The 20486-nt window shown below is 40.8% G+C and overlaps 2 protein-coding genes across 2 annotated transcripts; both read left to right on the top strand.

Annotated features, from left to right (window-relative positions):
- The first annotated feature begins 2207 nt into the window (after positions 1-2207).
- On the top strand, positions 2208-17038 carry ssx2ipa (synovial sarcoma, X breakpoint 2 interacting protein a). The gene is made up of 14 exons (XM_034184043.1): positions 2208-2264; positions 5613-5747; positions 5970-6130; positions 6362-6568; positions 6682-6792; positions 6898-7033; positions 10928-11003; positions 11098-11278; positions 11627-11774; positions 11986-12122; positions 13936-14109; positions 14191-14308; positions 15440-15593; positions 16466-17038. The coding sequence occupies exons 2-14, from the start codon at positions 5705-5707 to the stop codon at positions 16533-16535; spliced, it is 1716 nt and encodes a 571-aa protein (XP_034039934.1). The 5' UTR covers positions 2208-2264; positions 5613-5704; the 3' UTR covers positions 16536-17038.
- A 266-nt stretch (positions 17039-17304) lies between these two features.
- Positions 17305-20235, top strand: gng5 (guanine nucleotide binding protein (G protein), gamma 5). The gene is made up of 3 exons (XM_034184049.1): positions 17305-17485; positions 18469-18611; positions 19946-20235. The coding sequence occupies exons 1-2, from the start codon at positions 17405-17407 to the stop codon at positions 18592-18594; spliced, it is 207 nt and encodes a 68-aa protein (XP_034039940.1). The 5' UTR covers positions 17305-17404; the 3' UTR covers positions 18595-18611; positions 19946-20235.
- The last annotated feature ends 251 nt before the right edge of the window (positions 20236-20486 follow it).

Here is a 20486-nt window from a genome sequence, read left to right as displayed (position 1 = left end):
TGTCCAGCTCTTGTGATAACCAGAGAAATGGTACACGATGGTCACGGATCCAGACAGCCATCCGTTTAGAAATGAAATGGTCGTTCAGCCTGTCGATGGTGGCTTTGGAGCGCGGCGCGCCCCACAGCCGCTGGGGGCCATCCTTAAAGCGACACTAACACTCCTTATTCTCTACCAAGCCCGTAACATTTTCACCGAAAGTCAGATAAATTTTTCTAATAGTTTCCAGCTGCCAGTCTCTAACAGTTTCTGAAAAAATTCTGATGGAAAAAAAGCCCAAATCATTCCACCATTTCCTGGCAATGAAACAACGACGAGGGGGCTGGACCACTCCTCACTCAAAGCCTGCTCACAGGCAAATGACGCAACCGACAGGCGTGGAAAAACTCACGCATGCGCACGAGGGTTCAAGCTTGTCTGACGCAATCACACGTGATTCAAATCCATATGTTTTTTGAAAAAAATAATAAGGTCGGATACTTTTCTAATAGACCTAGTATATATATGAGGTCTATTAGATAATAAACCGACCCTTTTATTTTTTTTTAACTATATGGATTTGAATGAAGTACGATTCCACCAATCATGCTTGAACCCTCGTGCGCATGCGTGAGTTTTTTCACGCGTGTCGGTGACGTCATTTCCCTGTGGGCAGGCCTTGAGTGAGATGTGGTCCCGCCCTCTCGGCTGAATTCCTTTGTTTCACACGCTGCTCGAGACGGCGCACGTTGCTTTATCAAAATTTTTTCTGTACCTGTGAGGAATATCCGAGTGGACACTATTCAAGAAATTAAGATGGTTTTCGGTGAAAAGTGTTAACGGCTGATGAGAGATTATGGGGTGTTTCTGTCAGTGTAAGGACTTCCCACAGAGCAGGACGTCGTGCAGCGCTTCCAGGCGCCGTCATCGGCCTTTTTCGACCTGAAAACATCCTAATTTAAGGCTTAATTCACCCAGGACGTCATGAGAGAACAGAGAAGATTCAGAAGAGGCCGGCATGAGGACTTTATGCGGACATTCCACTGTAAGGACATTTTTTAATGAAAGACGTGCGCGCAAATTCGCCGAGTCGTTTCCGTGACGACTCGGCAAATCTGTGTGCGCTGCGACAGGAAAAACACCTCAGTGTTGAAAACCATTTGTAAAATTCAGGCGGCTTTTGATGGCTTTCAACAAGTGAGTAACTGAGAAATTGTTTAACAGCTTGGGCATGTTCCAACTTGCCCGTTAAGGTTTCCAACGGAGGTGTTTTTCCTGTTGCGACCCCCCGCGGTCGGGTCCGGCCCGACATGCGACTCTGCCCGCACGTTCTTTCATTACAAAATGTCCGTTAACAATGGAATGTCCGAATAAACTCCTCATGCCGACTTCTTCTGAAAGTTCTCTGTTCTCTGACGACTTACTGGGTCAACAGAGCCTGAAATGTTGACGTTTTCAACTTGAAACGGCGAGACGCTGCCGCCTCAAAGCGCAGATCGCCGTCAGGCACCGTGGGCCGTCCTTACGGCGACACTACCAGACCAAAATCTCTCATCAGTTGTTAAAATTTTTACCGAAAACCAGCTGAATTTATTGAATGGTGTCCACTCAGTTGTGCCTTACAGGTTTGAAAAAAATTTTGATCAAACAAAGCAGCAGTCTCTGAGCCATTCCTAAACAATGAAAAAAACGACGAGAGGGTGGGCCACTCCTCACTCAAAGACTGCCCACAGGCGAATGACGTAACCGACAGGCGTGAAAAAACTCGCATGCCCACGAGGGTTCAAGCATGTCTGATGTAATCACACGTGATTCAAATCCATATGGTTTTTGAAAAAAATAATAAGGTCGGATACTTTTCTAATAGACCTCGTATAATGTCCCAGCATAAATTATTTTGCAGGTCGAGACACTGGGATGTCTACAAAATCTGTGAAAAAGGTCAGCTGTTCAATACAACAATTAATTGTTAATATGATCATTGCATCGGGCATAATGAATATCCAGACGATTTTTAATGTCTTTAAAATGTGATTATCAGATGAATGAAACTCCTCAATGCAACAGCTTTCCTGCAGGGATGTCTCATTTGCGTAATTACCCCAGAGGTAGATCTGTATCCAATGAATGCGCGAGGTGCTGGTTGCTTAACAACGCATCCTCCAATGAAAGCGAACATTAGTTGAACGCTCCTGGAGAAATAGAGTGGGGAAAAAAAAAACGCTGCACACTGCACAGAGCTTCTGCTAACTGGGTCATTTTGCTGCTGCATTATCAGAAAATAGGTGAGAATTTTGCTGTTGACACTATCACGAATGAGCTCTAAGTTTTTTGTATTTCGGAGAAGTAACATTTTTATTGTCATATTCCTGTTAGGTAGAAAGTTTAACGGTTTGACTGGACTTTTAACCGGTAATATGTTTACTTAGCATAGCTTTAATCCAGGTTAGCAAACCTATCTGAAAAGCGCATTCAGTGAATCATATATATCCGATTCAGGAATGTGCTGTTCCTGCTGTACATAACTTTTAAATAAATCCCTGATGATGACAGCTAACCATGTTGGTCATGACTGTGCTGTTAACTTTGTGATAAATTAGATTAGATATAATTTTTATTAATCCCTTGGGAAGACTCCATGCTTCAATTTAAATTAAATTGAAGCATGGAGTCTAATAAAATTAAAAGAAGAGAATTAAATGTATTTTATATGAATTACAGTTATTTTGGTTATCATCATTCATTCTGTACAAATCCCACTTTATGTTTGCATTTCCTTAAAAGGGAGGATTTGGTGTCCTTTTTTTCTCATTTATCATTGTAAATAAAAAAAAGTGAGGTTTAAAACTGTGTATAACACAAAAAAGGTCACCTTGGTGGGTTATGTTTCATAGATTAAATTGATTAATTAAAATGGTGCAAACTATTCAACAATGAAAATTACTAAGATTGTGTTTAATATTTAATTTCATAATGTAAGTTGTCAGTTCTTTTTGATCATGGTCACCACAACAGACCCCACATGTATCTACATGCTGATGTGGCACAAGTTTTACGCCAGATGAGGCAGCACGGTGGTGAAGTGGTTAGCACTGTTGCCTCACATCAAGAACATTATGGGATCGATTCCCACTTGGGGCTTTTTTGTGTGGAGTTTGCATGGGTTCCCTCCTGGAGCTCTGGCATCCTCCCACATCCAAAGACATGCAGGTTAGATAAGTTGGAAATTTTTCATTGACCGTAGGTGTGCGTCCAGGTGTGATCATGTTTGTTTGTTTGTCCGTCCATACGTGGCCCTGTGATGGACTGGCATCCTGTCCAGGGGTGTACCCGCCTTATGCCCTATGACTGCTGGGATAGGTCCCCCCCGACTCGTAATTCAAGTGGGTATAGAAAATGGATGGATGGATTTAAGCCTGATGCTCTTCTTCTTGATGCAACTTCACATTACATGGAGAATGGGTACAAGTGGTCTTGAACTGGGAGCCTTCTTTGGAAGCAAGTGCGATAACTGCTTGGCCACCACACTGCCACTGCCCTTTACATTACAAATTTAATTTCAGAATGTCACAATGATGTAAATAATTTCTGAGCCTCTTGCCTTGTTGCCAACAGTTCAAAATCGAAATAATATTTATACACTTCTTTTAAAGTAAAATGCTAACTTTTAATAATGTGACACATTTCAAAGTCATGTTTACTAAGGGTTATATTCGAGAAGCTGTGTGTGTGTTATTGCGTGTTTATTGCATAAACTCCTTGAAAGAGTAATCAATTGTAAAATAATTTTCCAGTTTTTTTTTTTTTTTTTTTTTTATTTCTTCATCTACAGAAAGTACCAGTTATTTGCAGTCCTTCTTAGCATGTTTTTATTTATTTGTACCATGCTAACCATAAATGTTACTGTAACTACAAGCTAATGTAGGTCTGCAGTCTTGACCTCAGGTCTGTTTAACTACAGATAACCACTGCGTGCATTTTTGGTTTAATAGATAAATGTGCTGAGGGAGCCTTCGCTGGGATGTTGTCCTGTAAACACACCGACTGAAAACATTGTGAGTGTTTAATGTAGTATAATGTCCGGAGCAATGTTCATCTGGCTTTGTTATAGTCCAGATAATGATCATGAGAATAGTTCTGTTTATTAGCATGTGATATGTGCGAGAGTTGCAGTTTATAGTAGAGTGGGAGTGGTAAGTGTTGAAATCTGGTTCGGCTTGTTTCCCAAGGACAAGCCAAGCTCATTATATTGTTTTGCAGGGACAACGTTATAAAACACACACTCCGTCTCAGATTCTTTTTTCTTTTTCTTCTTTGTGTCTGTAAGCTTTTATTATGTTTGTAAAAATCTATTTTGGTTCATTTATGAAATGACTAAACTGGAGGGAGGGGGAATATTCTCAAATTTGGACTTGATCCAGCCTCTCACAGGCAAGGATATGCTGTTTCTGCTTTAAGGAAAATTTTGTCAGTTGTTGTGTGGGCTTGTTTTTTTTTTTTTTTTTTTTTTTTTTTTTTTTTTTTTAAATTGTCTACACCAGGAAGAAGATACCTTTTTATTTTTTTAAACATGTTTGAAACACTTTAACAGTAATACTACCTTGTTTTAATGTGCTTTTAAAAAGTTTAAGACAATAGTAACATGATTTAAAGTGGTTATACTTAGGATAAATTGTAAGCAGTCTGGGCAGCACGGTGGCTTAGTGGTTAGCACTGTTGCCTCACAGCGAGAAGGTCATGGGTTCAGTTCTCACCTGTGGCCTTTCTGTGTGGAGTTTGAATGTTTTCCCCGTGTTTGCATGGGTTTCCTCCGGGTGCTCCGGTTTCCTCCCACATCCAAAGACATGTGGGTGTGACTGTGTGTGTTTGTCTGTTTGTGGCCCTGTGACAGACTGGCGTCCTGTCCTGGGTGTATCCCGCCTTGTACTCTGACTGCTGGGATTGGCTCCAGCCTCCCGTGACCCTTAATTGGACTAAGCGGTTGAAGATGTATGTATCAATCAATCAATCAATCAATTTTTTTATATAGCGCCAAATCACAACAAACAGTTGCCCCAAGGCGCTTTATATTGTAAGGCAAGGCCATACAATAATTATGTAAAACCCCAACGGTCAAAACGACCCCCTGTGAGCAAGCACTTGGCTACAGTGGGAAGGAAATGTATGTATGTGTGTGTGTGTGTTTGTGTATATATATGTATATGTATATAACAGTCTTACTTTAATGTTTTCAACACAAAGCCTAGACCAATTTAAAGTGGTTTAAAAGCACGTTAATACTGCCTTTGCTCAAGTTTCAACTAAATGGCTGTTGCAAAATGGTTTAAAATAAATCAAAACCAGTGGAAAACATGTTTTAAACTCGTAGTTATCAGATAGTGACTGACTGTGGGTCAGTGCACATCAATTAACTGTATAAATACTCAAGAGACAAATTGATCATGGAAATACTGTTTGCTTGAAGCTGAGGTGATCACCCTGTGGTGTAGTTGCCATTGGCCAGTAGAAGCTCATCATTAAACGCTGATGTGATGACCAGTGTGGATCAGATCTGACAGATAATCCTGTGTGAGTGAAACACCACCCAGATTATGTGGTGCTGCTCTGTCTCATGTCTTGATGTTCTGTTACAGTGGGAGCTTTTGATCCACCACCCAACCACTAATCCACAGTCCTGCTTCATACCTCATGACCTTACATCCTCATGTCCTGATGATTCAGTGATATGGGAGAGTGGTGGACAGCAACCCCAACAGAGATGTTAATAGGTAAACTGCTCTGCTAATCCACACTCTAAGAAAATGCATCTGCCAAAGAAAGTACTTCAAGAACAGAGCAGCCTGTTAAACTATTTTTAGAGATTACTTGAGGTGACCCATATTTTTGTTCCCTTTTCAGAGCAGCAGCCTAATAAAAGCCTAGGAGAAACTGCTGCAGCTATAACATAACCTGCAGTTGACATAATTTCTCTTTGTCTTCTTTTTTTTTAGGGAATAATGAGATCTCCAGCATATCACGAGTGACTATGTCCCCTTCGAGACCGAACAACCTCCTGTCATATTCTTTACCCCTGTCCAATAATTCCTACAGTGTGATAAGTGCCTTCTGCACTGAAGATAATGTTGCTCAATGCATTTTATACATCAATCAGGTACTGCAATGCACAGGTTTAGTGTTATGTGTGGGATTGTTTTATTTATTTTATTTTTTTTAAATGCACCCAAAAGATAGAAACTGCTGGTGGCAGTGCAGTCTACACACCAGTTTGATGTGTTAGTCTTCTCAGTATACTTCTGTGGAATAACCTGCGCATGGTATCGTTACATTTGTACTTGAATGATCTGTATCCTGCAACAGTGAGCAAATCCTCTTTCTTGTCCAGGAGCTTGCTTCGCTGGGCCTCACCTCATGTATTCAAGCTGCCTCACCAGGGGAAGCTGGCCTGAACACCGTGCCCACTCTGAATGCCATGTATGAGCTGATGCAGATTCACCGACGTATTGTACGGAATCTGGAGGAGCTGGAGAAGGAACAACTGAAGCAATCCAGCACTTTGGAACACATGCAGATGAGCAATTCCAGACTGAAGGTATGTATGACAAGGAGACTTGTAGAACAGTCATCCATGTTAGAAAAACAAAACTATGCTTTTAAATCTGAGCTGATGTTCTGTGTATGTCATGTCTATTTGTTTGCTTCCAGGATCAGTTAGAGCTGTCCATACGTGAGAAATCGGGTCTACATGAGACTGAGAGACAGCTGCAACTCAAACTTAAGACTTTGCAGAGATGCTTAAAAACTGAAAAAGATGAGGTACACTTCACCTCAACAGCATTCTGGTTTCACTTTTCCAATATATATCTGTGTGTATGCTCGAATATTAACAAAAAACTACAATGTGTCAATCTTGCTGGTCAGGTTCAGAAGCTCCAGAGTATCATTGCCAGTCGAGCCTCTCAGTATAGCCATGATGCCAAGAGAAAAGAGAGAGAATCCGCAAAGCTCAAGGAGCGTCTCAGTCAGCTACTGGTTGACCGTAAGGATAAGAAACTCGGTAAGGCCATTTATCTCCTGTGTTTATAGCTCAGAGGCTTTGGGCCTGATCTAAGACTGGCATGTGCAACACATCTAACTGAATGTGTACAATGAACTGATTTATTCCATGGAAAAGTAACTGGGGATTAATAAGATTTGGTTTGAAATGGTCCGAGGATGGCAGCACGGTGGCTTACTGGTTAGCACTGTTGCCTCACAGTGAGAAGGTCATGGGTTCAATTCCCGCAGCCTTTCTGTGTGGAGTTTGCATGTTCTCCCCGTGTTTGCGTGGGTTTCCTCCGGGTGCTCCGGTTTCCTCCCACATCCAAAGACATGCGGGTTAGGTCGACTGGAATCTTTAAAATTGTCCTTAGGAGTGTGGGTGTGTCTGTTTGTCTATTTGTGGCCCTGCGACAGACTGGTGTCCTGTCCTGGGTGTACCCCGCCTCACGCCCTATGACTGCTGGGATAGGCTCCAGCCCCCCGTGACCCTTAATTGGACTAAGCGGTAGAAGATGAATGGATGGATGGTCCGAGGATAATTGGACCAGATTTTAACATTGAGTGGTTCAGAACAGACCAGGAATGATTGTCAACACGCATAAACAGTGAGAGCTATATGCTGCAGTCCTAGTCAGAACTCTAGCAGCAGCATTCTGACCCAGCTGGAGATCTCTGATGCTGGACTGTGGTACACCAGAAAATAGAAAGTTTCGGTAGAAGAGATAGTCATGAATCAATGTCTTTGGGCCAGCCATAGACAGAGCAGGTTGATTCCTTACAATATTACAGAGGGGCATTCTTAGTTACTTCTCTAATGCGTAGGTCGAAGGACAGTGTGATCAAAGGTCACCACAAGTTTTTTTCACTTGTGTACCACAGGATCAATGACCATCATCCCTGTCTTGTCAGAATTTAAGAGTAAGCAGTTTCTAGGTATTGAGTTTTTCACTGAAGCCAGGCAGGCCTCTAAAGTCTTTAGCATGTGACATTATCTGCAGTTTTGTCATGTACAACTGGGTGTCTTCAGCATAGCAATGAAAAGTAATTCTAAAACATCGGAATATCTGACCACACACACTCATCTTCAACCACTTATCCAAGATCGGGTCATGGTGGGCCAGAGCCTATCCCAGCAGTCATAGGGCGTGAGGCAGGGTACACCCTGGATAGGACACCAGCCTATTGTAGGGCCCCAGATAGACAAACACATTCACACCCGCACGCACACCTACAGACAATTTAAAGATTCCAATCCACCAAACCTGCATGTCTTTGGATGTGGGAGGAAGCCAGAGCACCCAGAGAGAACCCACGCAAACACTGGGAGAACATGCATGTCAGAAAGCCCACAGGTGGGAATCTACCCCATGACCTTCTCGCTGTGAGGCAACAGCACTAACCACAAAGCCACTGTGCTGCCGAAATATCTGACCAAGACATGCTATATAAAGAGAGAACATCAGAAAGCCTAATACGTACCCCTGTGGTACTCCATATTTTGTTGAAACAAGATTTGAAGTAATGTCACATAAGACACACAGCAAGAGGTGGTGTCTTTGGCACTGTCCTGTGGCACAAAAGATCTGTGCAGACACACAAACTGATATATGGTCTAAGTGTACAGTTGTATGCAAAAGTTTGGCCACCCCTGATAATTTTCATAATTTTCCTTTTATAAACCATTGGTTGTCTGGATCATTTACAGAAAGTCTGCAATAATTAAACAAAATTGGGCAGGTGCATAAATTTGGGCACCCTTGTTGTTTTGATTTGAATACATTTAGCACTAATTATTGGAACACAAAATTGGTTTGGTAAGCTCATTGACCTTTGACCTCCTTACACACGTGAATCCAATCATGAGAAAGGGTATTTAAGGTGGCCATTTGCAGATGTTTCCCCTCTTTGCATCTCTTGTAATGAGTGACGACATCGGAGTCTCTAAACAACTCTCAAATGACCCCAAAACAAAGATTGTTCAACATCATGGTTTAGGGCAGGGGTAGGCAACCTGTTCCAGAAAGAGCCATGAGGGTGCAGGTTTTCTTTGCAGCCACTGACTCCACCAGGTGATTTTACTGATATCACTTTGAGCAGATGGAATCAGTTAATCAGTGAAATCACCTGGTGGAGTCAGTGGCTGCAAAGAAAACCTGCACCCTCATGGCTCTTTCTGGAACAGGTTGCCTACCCCTGGTTTAGGGAAAGGATACAAAAAGCTATCTCAGAGATTTCAGCTGTCAGTTTCCACTGTGAGGAACATAGTGAGGAAATGGAAGACCACAGGCACAGCACTAGTTAAGGCTCAAAGTGGCAGGCCAAGGAAAATCTCAGATAAGCTAAAGCGAAGGATGGTGAGAACAGTCATCGTCAACCCACAGACCTGCTCCAAAGACCTACAACATGATCTTGCTGCAGATAGTGTCTCTGTGCATCGTCAACTATACATCGCACTTTGCACAAAGAGATGCTGTATGATGCTGTAATGCAGAGGAAGCCTTTTCTGCATACATACCTCAAACAGAGTAGCTTGAGGTATGCCAAAGCACATTTGGACAAGCCAGCTTCATTTTGATGAAACTAAAATTGAGTTATTTGGACATAACAAGGGGCGGGATGCATGGCATAAAAAGAACACAGCATTTCAAGAAAAACGCTTGCTACCTAAAGTAAAATTTGGAGGTGGTTCCATCATGCTGTGTGGCCTGTGCAGGTACTGGGAATCTACTTAAAGTTGAGGTTCACATGGATTCCAGTCAATATCAGCAGATTCTTGAGAACGATGTTCATGAATCGGTGACAAAGCTGAAGTTGTGCCGGGGCTGGCTCTTTCAACAAGACGACCCTAAACACTGCTCAAAATCTACTAAAGCATTTATCAGAGGAACAAGTACAACGTTCTGGAATGGCCATCTCAGTCCCCAGACCTGAATATTATTGAAAATCTGTGGTGTGATTTTTAATAAAGCGGCTGTCCATGCTTGGAAACCAACGAACCTGAGATGTTTTGTAAAGAAAAATGGTCCTAAATGCCTTCAACCAGAATCCAGACTCTCATTGGAAGCTATAGGAAGTGTTAGAGGCTGTTATTTCTGCCAAAGGAGGATCTGCTAAATATAGATGTATTTTTTTTTTTTTTTTTTTCTCTGTTGGGGTGCCCAAATTTATGTATCTAACTTTGTTTAAAGCATTATTGCACACTTTCTGTAAATCCTATAAACTTCATTTTACTTCTTAAATATCACTGTGTTTGTCTGCTATATGATATATTTAACTGAAATTGCTGATCCAAACAAAGGGGGGGACAAAGCTCTAAAAGGGGGCAAAGCTCTCGATTTACCGATCGATCTACGTTCCGATCCTCACCTATGGTCATGAGATTTGGGTCATGACCGAAAGAACGACATCGCGAGTACAAGCGGCCGAAATGAGTTTCCTCCGCAGGGTGGCTGGGCGCTCCCTTAGAGATAGGGTGAGGAGCTCGGAGTCGAGCCGCTGCTCCTCCACGTCGAAAGGAGTCAGTTGAGGTGGCTCGGGCATCTTTTCCGGATGCCCCCTGGACGCCTCACTGGAGAGGTGTTCCGGGCACATTCCATTGGGAGGAAGACCCAGGACACGGTGGAGGGACTACTTATCTCGGCTGGCTTGGGAACGCCTTGGGGTTCCCCCGGAGGAGCTGGGGGAGGTCTGGGCGGCTTTGTTTGAGCTGCTGCCCCCGCGACCCGACTCTGGATAAAGCGGAAGAAAATGGATGGATGGATGGATGCTGATCCAAACAACCAATGATTTATAAAGGAAAATCATGGAAACGATCAGGAGTGCCCAAACATAAAACTGTAAATATGCTAAATACAGTAAAGGCTCAGTGTTGTGTGCTTTTTAATAACTTCTATCTATTTATTTATTGCAGCTATTGATGTACTGAATTCCCTGGGACGTTCAGATGGGAAACGGAGCCAGTGGAGGACTGCAAAGGTGAAGGGAAGGTAAAACACTTCTCCCCCCCCCCCAGGAAATCTTCTTCCTCAGTTGGTTTGCTATATTACTTAGGCAAGTGTCTCTGTAATTTCCTCTGTACAGCCATGAGGGTGACATGTACAAGTCCTTGATGGATGACTATGAGGCGAGTCGGAGGTCCTTGATGCTGGAAAATGCCGAGCTTAAGAAAGTGCTCCAGCAGATGAAGAAGGAGATGATGCATATCCTGAGTCCACGGCAGCCAAGTGCCAGAGGGGCCATTGCAGATGAGAGCCATGATCAGGTGCTTGTATAGTGTCGTTATTGATCACAGTAGCGGTACACAAACAAGAAGACAGTGCGTTGATAATCCCCCTGACAGAAATTTGTTAAATAGCATTCACTTTAGCATTGGTCTGACCTGAGATTCATTAAAACATGTCTGTTATCATTTCATACTGTATTTGGAGTAAGTTATTCTTATATAATGACTGGGATTACATTTTAATCATTACACAAATCAAGGACTGTCTGTATATTCCACATATGGAGTCTGACACATGATTTCCATGGGTCAGCCCTGGACTAACATGAGCATGCATGCTTTTAACTTTATTTAATTAAAATACATTTCTTCTGCTGCTTTGCTCAGGGGGGTTCAGATGGTGAGGAGAAGGTGGGTGAGTCTAGCAGGGACATTCTGGACCAATCCTGTGAGCAAGCTCGGGAACAGCTCATCAACAGCATCCGCCAGCAGTGGAGGAGACTCAGGAACCACATGGAGAAATTAGACAGCCAAGGTACACACAGCACTTTGAGGTAGAACTGAGATCATCCCACATTAGTTGAAGATGATACTATAAAACAGATTTGTTGATGATGAATTTGAAACATGAGCTACTGTAATTTTCCAAAATCAGTTTTTATTTATTTATTTTATAACATTTGAAGTTTTGCCGTGCAAAAAGATTATAGTATCAGTTGCACATTTTTCTTTGTTTTCCTGGAAAGCATCTCGGGTGCAGAATCAGATGGAGTCCAGTAAAGAGGTGGTGCTCAGGGAGACCCACGAGGATGAGATGGACAGGATGAGGTGTGAAGTTCAGCAGTGTAAAGAGTTCATTCAAGTGCAGCAACAACTGCTCCAGGTTTGTATCTGTGCCACTGACCATTTTTGCTCATCATTTTCCAGTTTAATACATATGTGTTATGATTTGCTCTTTGTTGTAATGCAGAGGTCTGAAACTCTTAGTCCCAATAAAGCTCACAAAACATAAGGCCTCTGTTACAAACAGAAGAGACATGTTCTTTCTTTGTTTGAGTTTACCACACTTTGTTTGTTGTTTTGAGTTTGTGGCATTTTTTGTTATTAGCCACTGCGTTGTTAATACTTTATTTCATAAGTAATATTTTGTGAGCTGTGCACACTGATCATCACATGCACATATGGGTGCCAGATGTCGGTCTACATGCTGTTGTAATTCCCCTGCCCCAGAGGGTATGACAAGTGCGGTGAAAGTGATCCTATGTATGGTTTACTTCATTCACTCATGTACATTAACTCAAAATATGGTGTACTCACCTTAATGCACTTTGAACCACGCAGAGTGCCTTATACCCCAAAATTCAGTTTAATTAATGTGAGTTATGAGCTTATGGAGTCACGAGGTTGCTGGACAGAGGTGTTTGGCGATGCCAATATCTTTGCAGGTGAAGGAAGGTCCAAGTCTTTAGGGTCCTTGTGCTACCTGTCTTACTGTATGGTTGTGAATATTGGATGCTAACCAGTGACCCAAGGAGGTAACTGGATGTCTTTGGTACTAGGTGTCTTTGAAGGTTTGTTGGGTTGAGGAGTATCACTTGCATTGTGAGGGAGTGTTGGCTATGACATTTTGACCATGTGGCCCATTTCTCTGCATGAGCCAGCACACAGGTTCCTGACTGTTAAGGACCCCAGTAAAAACACCGGTTTAATTAGCAGTAAAGTATGTCAGCGACCACTGATCGTGACGTGTGTGGATAGACTTACAATCACGAGTACTTTGTTGTATTGTTGAACGGCACATTAAGTAACATGTCCTTTAAATCTGTTATTGCATAATTTTTTTCAGACTGCGCAGGTTTTATATGGAGAGGTAAGGTGAAGTCATTATTACCATAACCCCTCAGGACTTTGCCGAATGCACCATATGGACTGCCTTTTTCCTTCTGTAAAATAATCCATAGAAATTACTTCAGGTTATTTTATTTTGTATAAACACAAGTGTCTCTGTAAAAGACATTTTCTGCTGTTTGTCTCAAGCATGGAGGCAAGTAAAATGCATCTCTAAAGCACACTTTGTATCTCTGGATCACCTGCTTTGTTCATGAGCATAATCCACACTGGACACAAATAAAAATAATCTCAAGCCATTATGAGAGGTGTTCTTCCTGCTGTAGGCACAAGGACCACATGCTGCAGTGCACCTCTGCAGAGCACACACAAACAGTAATAATTCTAACAACAGCAACACCAAAAAACTCAGTTATTTTGTCTCAAACCAGAAGTCACATTGTGTTGACGTAGACTTGATGGAGTGCAGTGCAAGCGCAGGCCAACGGGACTGGGAAGGGGGCAAAGTTGTGCACCTCCTCAGTCCCAGGCACCTGTGCCTAGTGAGTATGCACTATGACACTCACTGACTTGAGGTTTTTGTAGAAGGTGGCTCCATTGTTTTCTGAGATTGTTCCAACATGGTTTCTGGAATTTATCCATCCATATTTTATTTTATTTTTTTAAATACCTGCTTACTTCTGTTAAGGGTGACGTGGTTCTAGAATTTATTTTTGTTTTTAAAGGTGGAATTTGTCACCAGCCCTGGTGATGGTAGATGATCATCCTGCATTTGACTGAGACCTCTGTTGAAAAAGAATAATTTCAAGTGTTAAAATATTGAGCATGTGCTTTCCTGCTTTCTGCAGCAACGTCTTTACACAACATTTGACGATGACACTGCAGCTCTCCTTAATGACTGCTACACGTTGGAGGAAAAAGAACGACTTAAAGAGGAATGGAGACTGTTTGAAGAACAGAAGAGAAACTTTGAAAGGGAGAGGAAGAGCTTCACAGAGGCTGCTATTCGCCTGGGGCGAGAGGTACTCTAGAATTCTGATTCTTAAATTTACATATAAAATGTTTTGTGGCTGATAGACTTGTACTTCTCTTGTATTCCATAGAAAAAAGCTTTTGAGGAAGATCGTGCCTCTTGGCTTAAAAGTCAGTTCTTGAACATGACTCCCTTTGCTGACCGGAGGAGATGTTCCTCACCTGACTGTCAAAGTGCCTTATCCATCAGTAAGTTAATGTAATTTTACTGCAGTTAATGGATGTTATATACATATAGAACACCAGGTAATTCACATTCATGATATGTAGTACAAATTTAACTGGGGAGAACCCTGAACTTGATCATTTCACTCACTGTAGTTGGAGCATAGACTGGGAAAATAGACAAAACACCTAGTGAATGCATAAGTCTGAGCCTCATAATGCTCTCATTGACAGGGGTGACATTTGACACCATTGGAAGGAAAAGAACCACAGCAACTGCCACTCCCTCAGTATGCTGACCACTGGGACAACCATACGTACTAAAAGTAGATGGGTCAGGGCACTTCCACAGTGTCGGTGTCTGGGTTCATGTTTGTCGTGGATTAAGTCTAAGATCCAAGCCTTCACTTACTTCCAGGTCTCAGTCATCAGATGTCTGTACACTGTGAAAGTGTCAAACTTCTAGAGGTATTCACGTAACCTCTGCAGTGACATTCATGGCTCTGGGTCCTTGGCCTTTGAGATTGAGAGATGCCTGGGAAGAGTTAGTGGAGTCATGAGGTTGACAGCTCGACACAACTGTTTGGATGCTAATATCTTTGCAAGAGAACAAATTTCCAAATCTTTAGGGCCCCGGTGCTTCCTATTGTGATAATTGGATGTTCAGTGGCCTAAGGTGATGACTAGATATCTTTGGTACTCAGCCTCTTCAAACGATTCTTGGATACCACTGGAAAGACTTTTATGTCAGACCACTGGTTACTTGGGAAGACTAAAATGAGGAGTATAATATATTTTGGGTATGATCCAGGACACGCGTCTCAGTGTTGAGTGGCTGGAAACGCCCATGTTTCACCTGGTTGGGGCAAATGAATAGTTACTTTCGAGATGTGGGGATGGACCAATTGGTTGGTGTTCTGAACCCAAGCTGGTTTTGTAGTTTGATGGATGCGGTCGGTGCCAGCACATGCTCCCTTTCCTGGCCTGACCTGATACTTTCATCAAGCTACTTTTGAAAAAAGAAAAAAATTTGAGAAGGAATTTACAGTGTCTGTTAGTTGAAAAAAAATTTTTGGTACTGTTTTTACATGGAAACAGTTTTTCATTATTAAGAATATATCGTTCAATCAAATTTATTTGACCCCTGCTTCACAGGAAGTGAGCCAGAAATGAGGGTTTCTTCCACGACCTCTCAGTTGGCTCAGTCATCAGCCTATGCCATGTTCAACACTCCAAAATCTGCTATTGGTGCTATTTTGCCATCTACAACTGAACTTTACCGAACACTCTGCCTGATGCCAGACAGCAGGTAAACTGAAACTCAAATCATCACCGTCTGTAGTTACCAAAAAGTCTTAACCATGTTCACTGTGCTGAGATTGCACCCTTAGAGCCCAAAGGGTATTTTTTTTAAACCCTACTTTAAGAAATCCCCCTTTTTAAGGTACTTTCTTTTAGTATAATACCCATGTGTTGCATATCAAAATGTTTGAAACAATCTAGTTTCTGAAAGTGAAATTTTATTTTATATATATATATATATATATATATATAAAACGCTGTCTAAAAGATGTCATCTGTTAGCAATATGATGAAAAGTTGACAAAGGCACGGGAGCACATCATTTGGGTTCTATGGGTCAAAGAGGGCATATTGTCTACTTTTTTTTTTTTGTTTTTTTATTAAAACAATTTGCCAGCTGTCTCAAAATAAATTGGAATTGTTGATGCATTCTAAAATTAAGGCCATGCATCACAGAAAATTAAAAGAAAACTCTTAACTTGGCATAGTGTGGAATAGACACTTGCTGGCAAGGTGATCTTGGGACTTGTTCTTAGTATGTCACTTAAAAGACCAAAGCTCAACAGACTGAAGCACTACTTATCCTTGTCACGTTAATCTAGGTTAAGTTTGGGTTGTTGCACATTTTGCCTCAGCTGTCAAATATGTTAAAAAGTAAGGAAAATGCTGACCACAAGGACTACTGGTATGAGATGGGTGGAGGTTGTGCAGAGTCAAATTAAAGTACATATGCACAAGTCTGCTTGTTCTCCTGTTCTAAAAATGAGCGAGATCATATTAATCCATTAGTTGTCACTTGAGACGAACCAGTTAGTGGGTGGTCTTTAAAAAAAATAAGTAAATGTTTTTTAATCTGTTATTCCTTATTTTCCATTCTAGACATTCAAACAGAGGACAATGTCAAGATTCCAGCACCAGTGAAAGTGGAGATGTTAAATTTCAGTCATAAAGCAGAATTCAGTGTGGGAACCTAAGCGTCTTTTCTGTGGGTGACAATGAGAACAGTCTCACTTAAAGACTCTGTGGTGCTGCTTTTTTTTTTTCTTTTTTTTTTCTCCCCATCTGCAGTCACCTGGCTGAAATCGACCATAATTTTTGCAGATGTGTTTTCACCAAGGATGTTTTTTTTTTTTTTTTTAGGTTTGTGAAATAACTAAGCACTTTATGATGAATGCCATCCTCCATTTCTATCTTTTTATAGGTAAATCAGCACTGGCTGTATAGTTATTAAGCTATAATTAGTTGGATTGTATGTACATACCAAGTAATGACTAGAATGTTGTGGAGGTAAAGAACAATCAATATTTTCTTCATGTTGCTGAGATATTGAAATGTCTGTTTTTCCATGCATTGTAATGTTTATATATTAAATGTTTTTATTGAATGCATAGATGTCGATATTGCCGTGATTGTTTTGGCTGCTGGTGAACAATAAAGCTTAATATATAAATAATTTTGTTTTACTCGTTGATATAGCACCCCCTGGTGAAAGAACAGTGGCGTTTACAAGGGAAAGAAAGTGTGTACTAATATATTTTGTTGCCCATCAGATTCTGTGACCGACATGTTTTAAAACCAATCTAAATGTTTGACAAAAAATATCCGGCAGCTACTGGATATTTTGTCATAACAGATATTGTCTACATATCATGTATTGTTTAGTACGGTAGAAAAAAAAAGATGTGTGATTGGTTCGATTAAAAAAATATATGGTCACATTTGATGCGACACCGGAATCCGGACGTGGTTGTCTTTTACTTTTTGTCTCGTTAGCATCCAGTTGCAGCGACGCTTGGTTTTTAATAGAACGCACCGAGGATGTCTGGTTCTTCCAATCTCGTAGCCATGAAAAAGGTTGTACAGCAGCTTCGTTTTGAGGCGAGCATTAACAGAGTGAAGGTAATTTTTTTTTTTGGATGTGTTTGGACTACAAATGTCTGGGGAAACCGTTATCTTGCTAGTAGCAGTAGCTAGCCGTAGCAGGGCGTTGTATACTGGCTACAAAACTTTAAAGCGAGTTTCACTCTGGGCGAAAATATTTAAACAGCGTTAGTGACAATTGATATCTGTTAGTCAAAATAAACGAGAACGTACTGAAACTACACAATTTAACAACACAGTTCATGAAGTAGCTGCACGAAATGCTTTCGAAATGTCTCAAGTCTTTGACCAAACAGGTAAACAAAGCGGTCAACCAATTTCTCAAATTTAGACAATTTAAATTTTGTCATTGGTTTCGAGCAGTTAAAACACTTCACAACACAATCTGATTTGAAAACTGTTTTCAAAGTAATAGTCTGTGCTGTGTCAGACCTCTTTATTAAATCTTAGTTTTAAACAATTGAAGCAGTTTGCAAATAATTTAATTCAGTTGTCTGCAGTGGACACTGCTTTAAAACTGAAAAGTATGTCATACCCCCTGCAAACAAAGGTTTTGGGGTATATATTAAGTAATCACCTTAACTGTCTGACTGTCCAAGAACATCCTCTCTTAAACTGGTTGGTGGATTTCAATAAAACCTCATACAGTGATTAAAGGACCACATGAAAATGTGCTGTAAGGAAGAGAATTCTTGTCTAACTTCTTAAGGCAGAAACTAACTGAACAATACCTGTGCTACTGAGACCCACTCAGTGGGTATGAAGACGCACAGAGGATGGACCAAAAAAGTGATGTTTACATAGTGTGACGGATGTGGCACCTGTTTGAGGAAAGCCAAAAGATGGAAGGTAATCTGTTTAGTCTACCATGCATTTTCTGTAAGTAATTAATTGATTAAGCCAGACATGCAAATGTTATTTGTAATGGAAGATAACTGATTGCAGTTTGAGAACCCCACTGACCCTTGGGTAATGGTTTATATTTTCTTGATAACTTGCAGGTGTCCCAGGCAGCTGCAGAACTTCAGCAGTTTTGCATGCAGAATGCTCTGCATGACCCTCTGCTCACCGGCGTGTCCTCCAGCACCAACCCATTCAGGCCACAGAAGGTCTGCTCTTTCTTGTGATACCACTGTGTTCATTGGTGAGTACGCCTCCCGCATCTGGTATCATTCACTGAAAATTAGTGATTTTTTTGCAAAGCTTGACATAAAGATTTGAAGAACAGTCCACTGCTCTGGATTTTTAAAGCATTTTCTAATGAGACATTTCATAAATGTTTCTATAGGCTATAGCTTGGAAACCATTGATTAGGCGGTGATATCGACATGAAAATGATGATACGGCAGGGTAAAACGTTATCAGTTTTTCCTACTTCATAGACCCCCATTCTTATCAAACATTTTTTGATTGGATGTCATTATTGTCAGCTTTGTTTCAGATCTATCTACAATGGGTTGTGGTGTGACAGAATTTCTGAAGCAGGTGGGAATGTAGGATTACACAAATCTTCCTGTGGCAAAAATGGAAATCTTTGAGTCTGATGTTGCAGGTTAGAGTTTCCGCTAATGTATCCTGTTCAAAATCGGAGAGCAGCATGGAAACTATAACCTTTGCCGGCCCGCCATATACACTGAATACATATTTTGTCAAATGCTCATACTTTCTGGAATTGCACTGTTGATTTGAATTGGTCTGAAAACATTCTTAGGTTTACATGCTCAGGTTTTTTATTATTATATTATTATTATTTTTTCAATAAATGGGGACAACGGTTTGTATTGTCTGGTATTTTGCTGGTCTTAAAAACCCAACATGAAAAAGACTTGAAGATCATGAATTGTGTTCCTTTCTGAAAACAGTTCTAATTTTTTTTTTTTTTTTTCCTTTGTCACCCACCACCGTATGCAAGGTGCAAATTGCTATATCACCCAGGAATACCACCAACTTGTTATACTTTGAGTTTCTAAGGAAGTTAAAATACTCTTCCATTTGCTTTTTTCCTCATTAAGCCTTGATAACTATGGAATTACAAGGTACAGCTAAAACGAATTTAACAGTGGGTGTGTTAGGTTTACAGTGTGCGACGCTATCAATGCTCACATGCTTTTCTGGCATTTCAACATGACAAAAACTTAAGATTGACGTAACGTCTGGCGTCTTATTGCCAAATTCTGCATCTAGCAACAAGGAAAATGACTGCAATGAAAAACACTTTCTGAAAAACTGACCTGGAATCGATGAACTGGATCAATAAACAGAATCAATAATGGCATTGATATCACTAAAATGTTAACCATTCCTATCGCTTGTCTTGACTATCGTCAACAGGATGGACTGTGATTGTAGTTTTTAAGTGTAATGTAAAAGTTAACGGGATAGATTTTATTTTCATGTCATATATACAGTATACCAAATTAAATCAATATTGTGTATTTTTTTCCTCTTCTTTCTCTGTTTTATTCTCTTCTACTGTAGGCCTTCGTTTTGACAAAACAGGGAAAATTTGACCTCAACACTGCTCCTCGTGCCAAGCCATAGTAGTGCCACGAGACGTCTTGTGTGTAGAATGCATTGGAATCATGTCAGAAAAATGAGCATCTATTTTTGTTTAGTTTGTTTTGCAACAGTAGAAGAGTTCAGACAGTTTTATTTTTCATGGCACAGTGTGGTTTTTCAAGTAAATTATTGTGCCTTTTATATTCTATTTTAGTCACTACTGTTACTGACCTTTTGTATTTAATGAATAAAAAGTCTTTGGTACTCCATCTTATTTGTTGTGATCATTGAGCAAATGATTTGGCAAATTCCATAATCGCTGATACATGTGGCAGAAATGTTTTTATTGAGCACTGAGCAGATAACTGAAATACAGAAATGACTGATGCTTTGAGTTTTAAAATCAGCAGTTGACTCAAAGTAATCTAATTTTTATTTTGTCTACCTGACTGAAGTTTGTCATATCTGCAATGGGAAGAAGTGTAGGTTTGGAGGAACACCGTGCTTTGATGCCTCTGGA

This window comes from Thalassophryne amazonica, chromosome 12 (genome assembly GCF_902500255.1).
Source record: "Thalassophryne amazonica chromosome 12, fThaAma1.1, whole genome shotgun sequence".
Lineage (NCBI taxonomy): Eukaryota > Metazoa > Chordata > Actinopteri > Batrachoidiformes > Batrachoididae > Thalassophryne > Thalassophryne amazonica.
Note: the sequence above shows the minus strand (reverse complement) of the source record. Positions and strands in the feature narration are given on the sequence as shown.

What these genes read in the sequence shown, in the direction of transcription:
- ssx2ipa (XM_034184043.1), top strand. Translation starts at nt 5,705, where the DNA reads ATGGGAGAGTGGTGGACAGCAACCCCAACAGAGATGTTAATAG. An exon ending in CCCAACAGAGATGTTAATAG is followed by an intron (nt 5,748 to 5,969) that starts GTAAACTGCTCT and finishes CTTTTTTTTTAG; the next exon opens with GGAATAATGAGATCTCCAGC. An exon ending in TCAAAGTGCCTTATCCATCA is followed by an intron (nt 14,309 to 15,439) that starts GTAAGTTAATGT and finishes CCTGCTTCACAG; the next exon opens with GAAGTGAGCCAGAAATGAGG.
- gng5 (XM_034184049.1), top strand. Translation starts at nt 17,405, where the DNA reads ATGTCTGGTTCTTCCAATCTCGTAGCCATGAAAAAGGTTGTACAGCAG. An exon ending in CGAGCATTAACAGAGTGAAG is followed by an intron (nt 17,486 to 18,468) that starts GTAATTTTTTTT and finishes GATAACTTGCAG; the next exon opens with GTGTCCCAGGCAGCTGCAGA.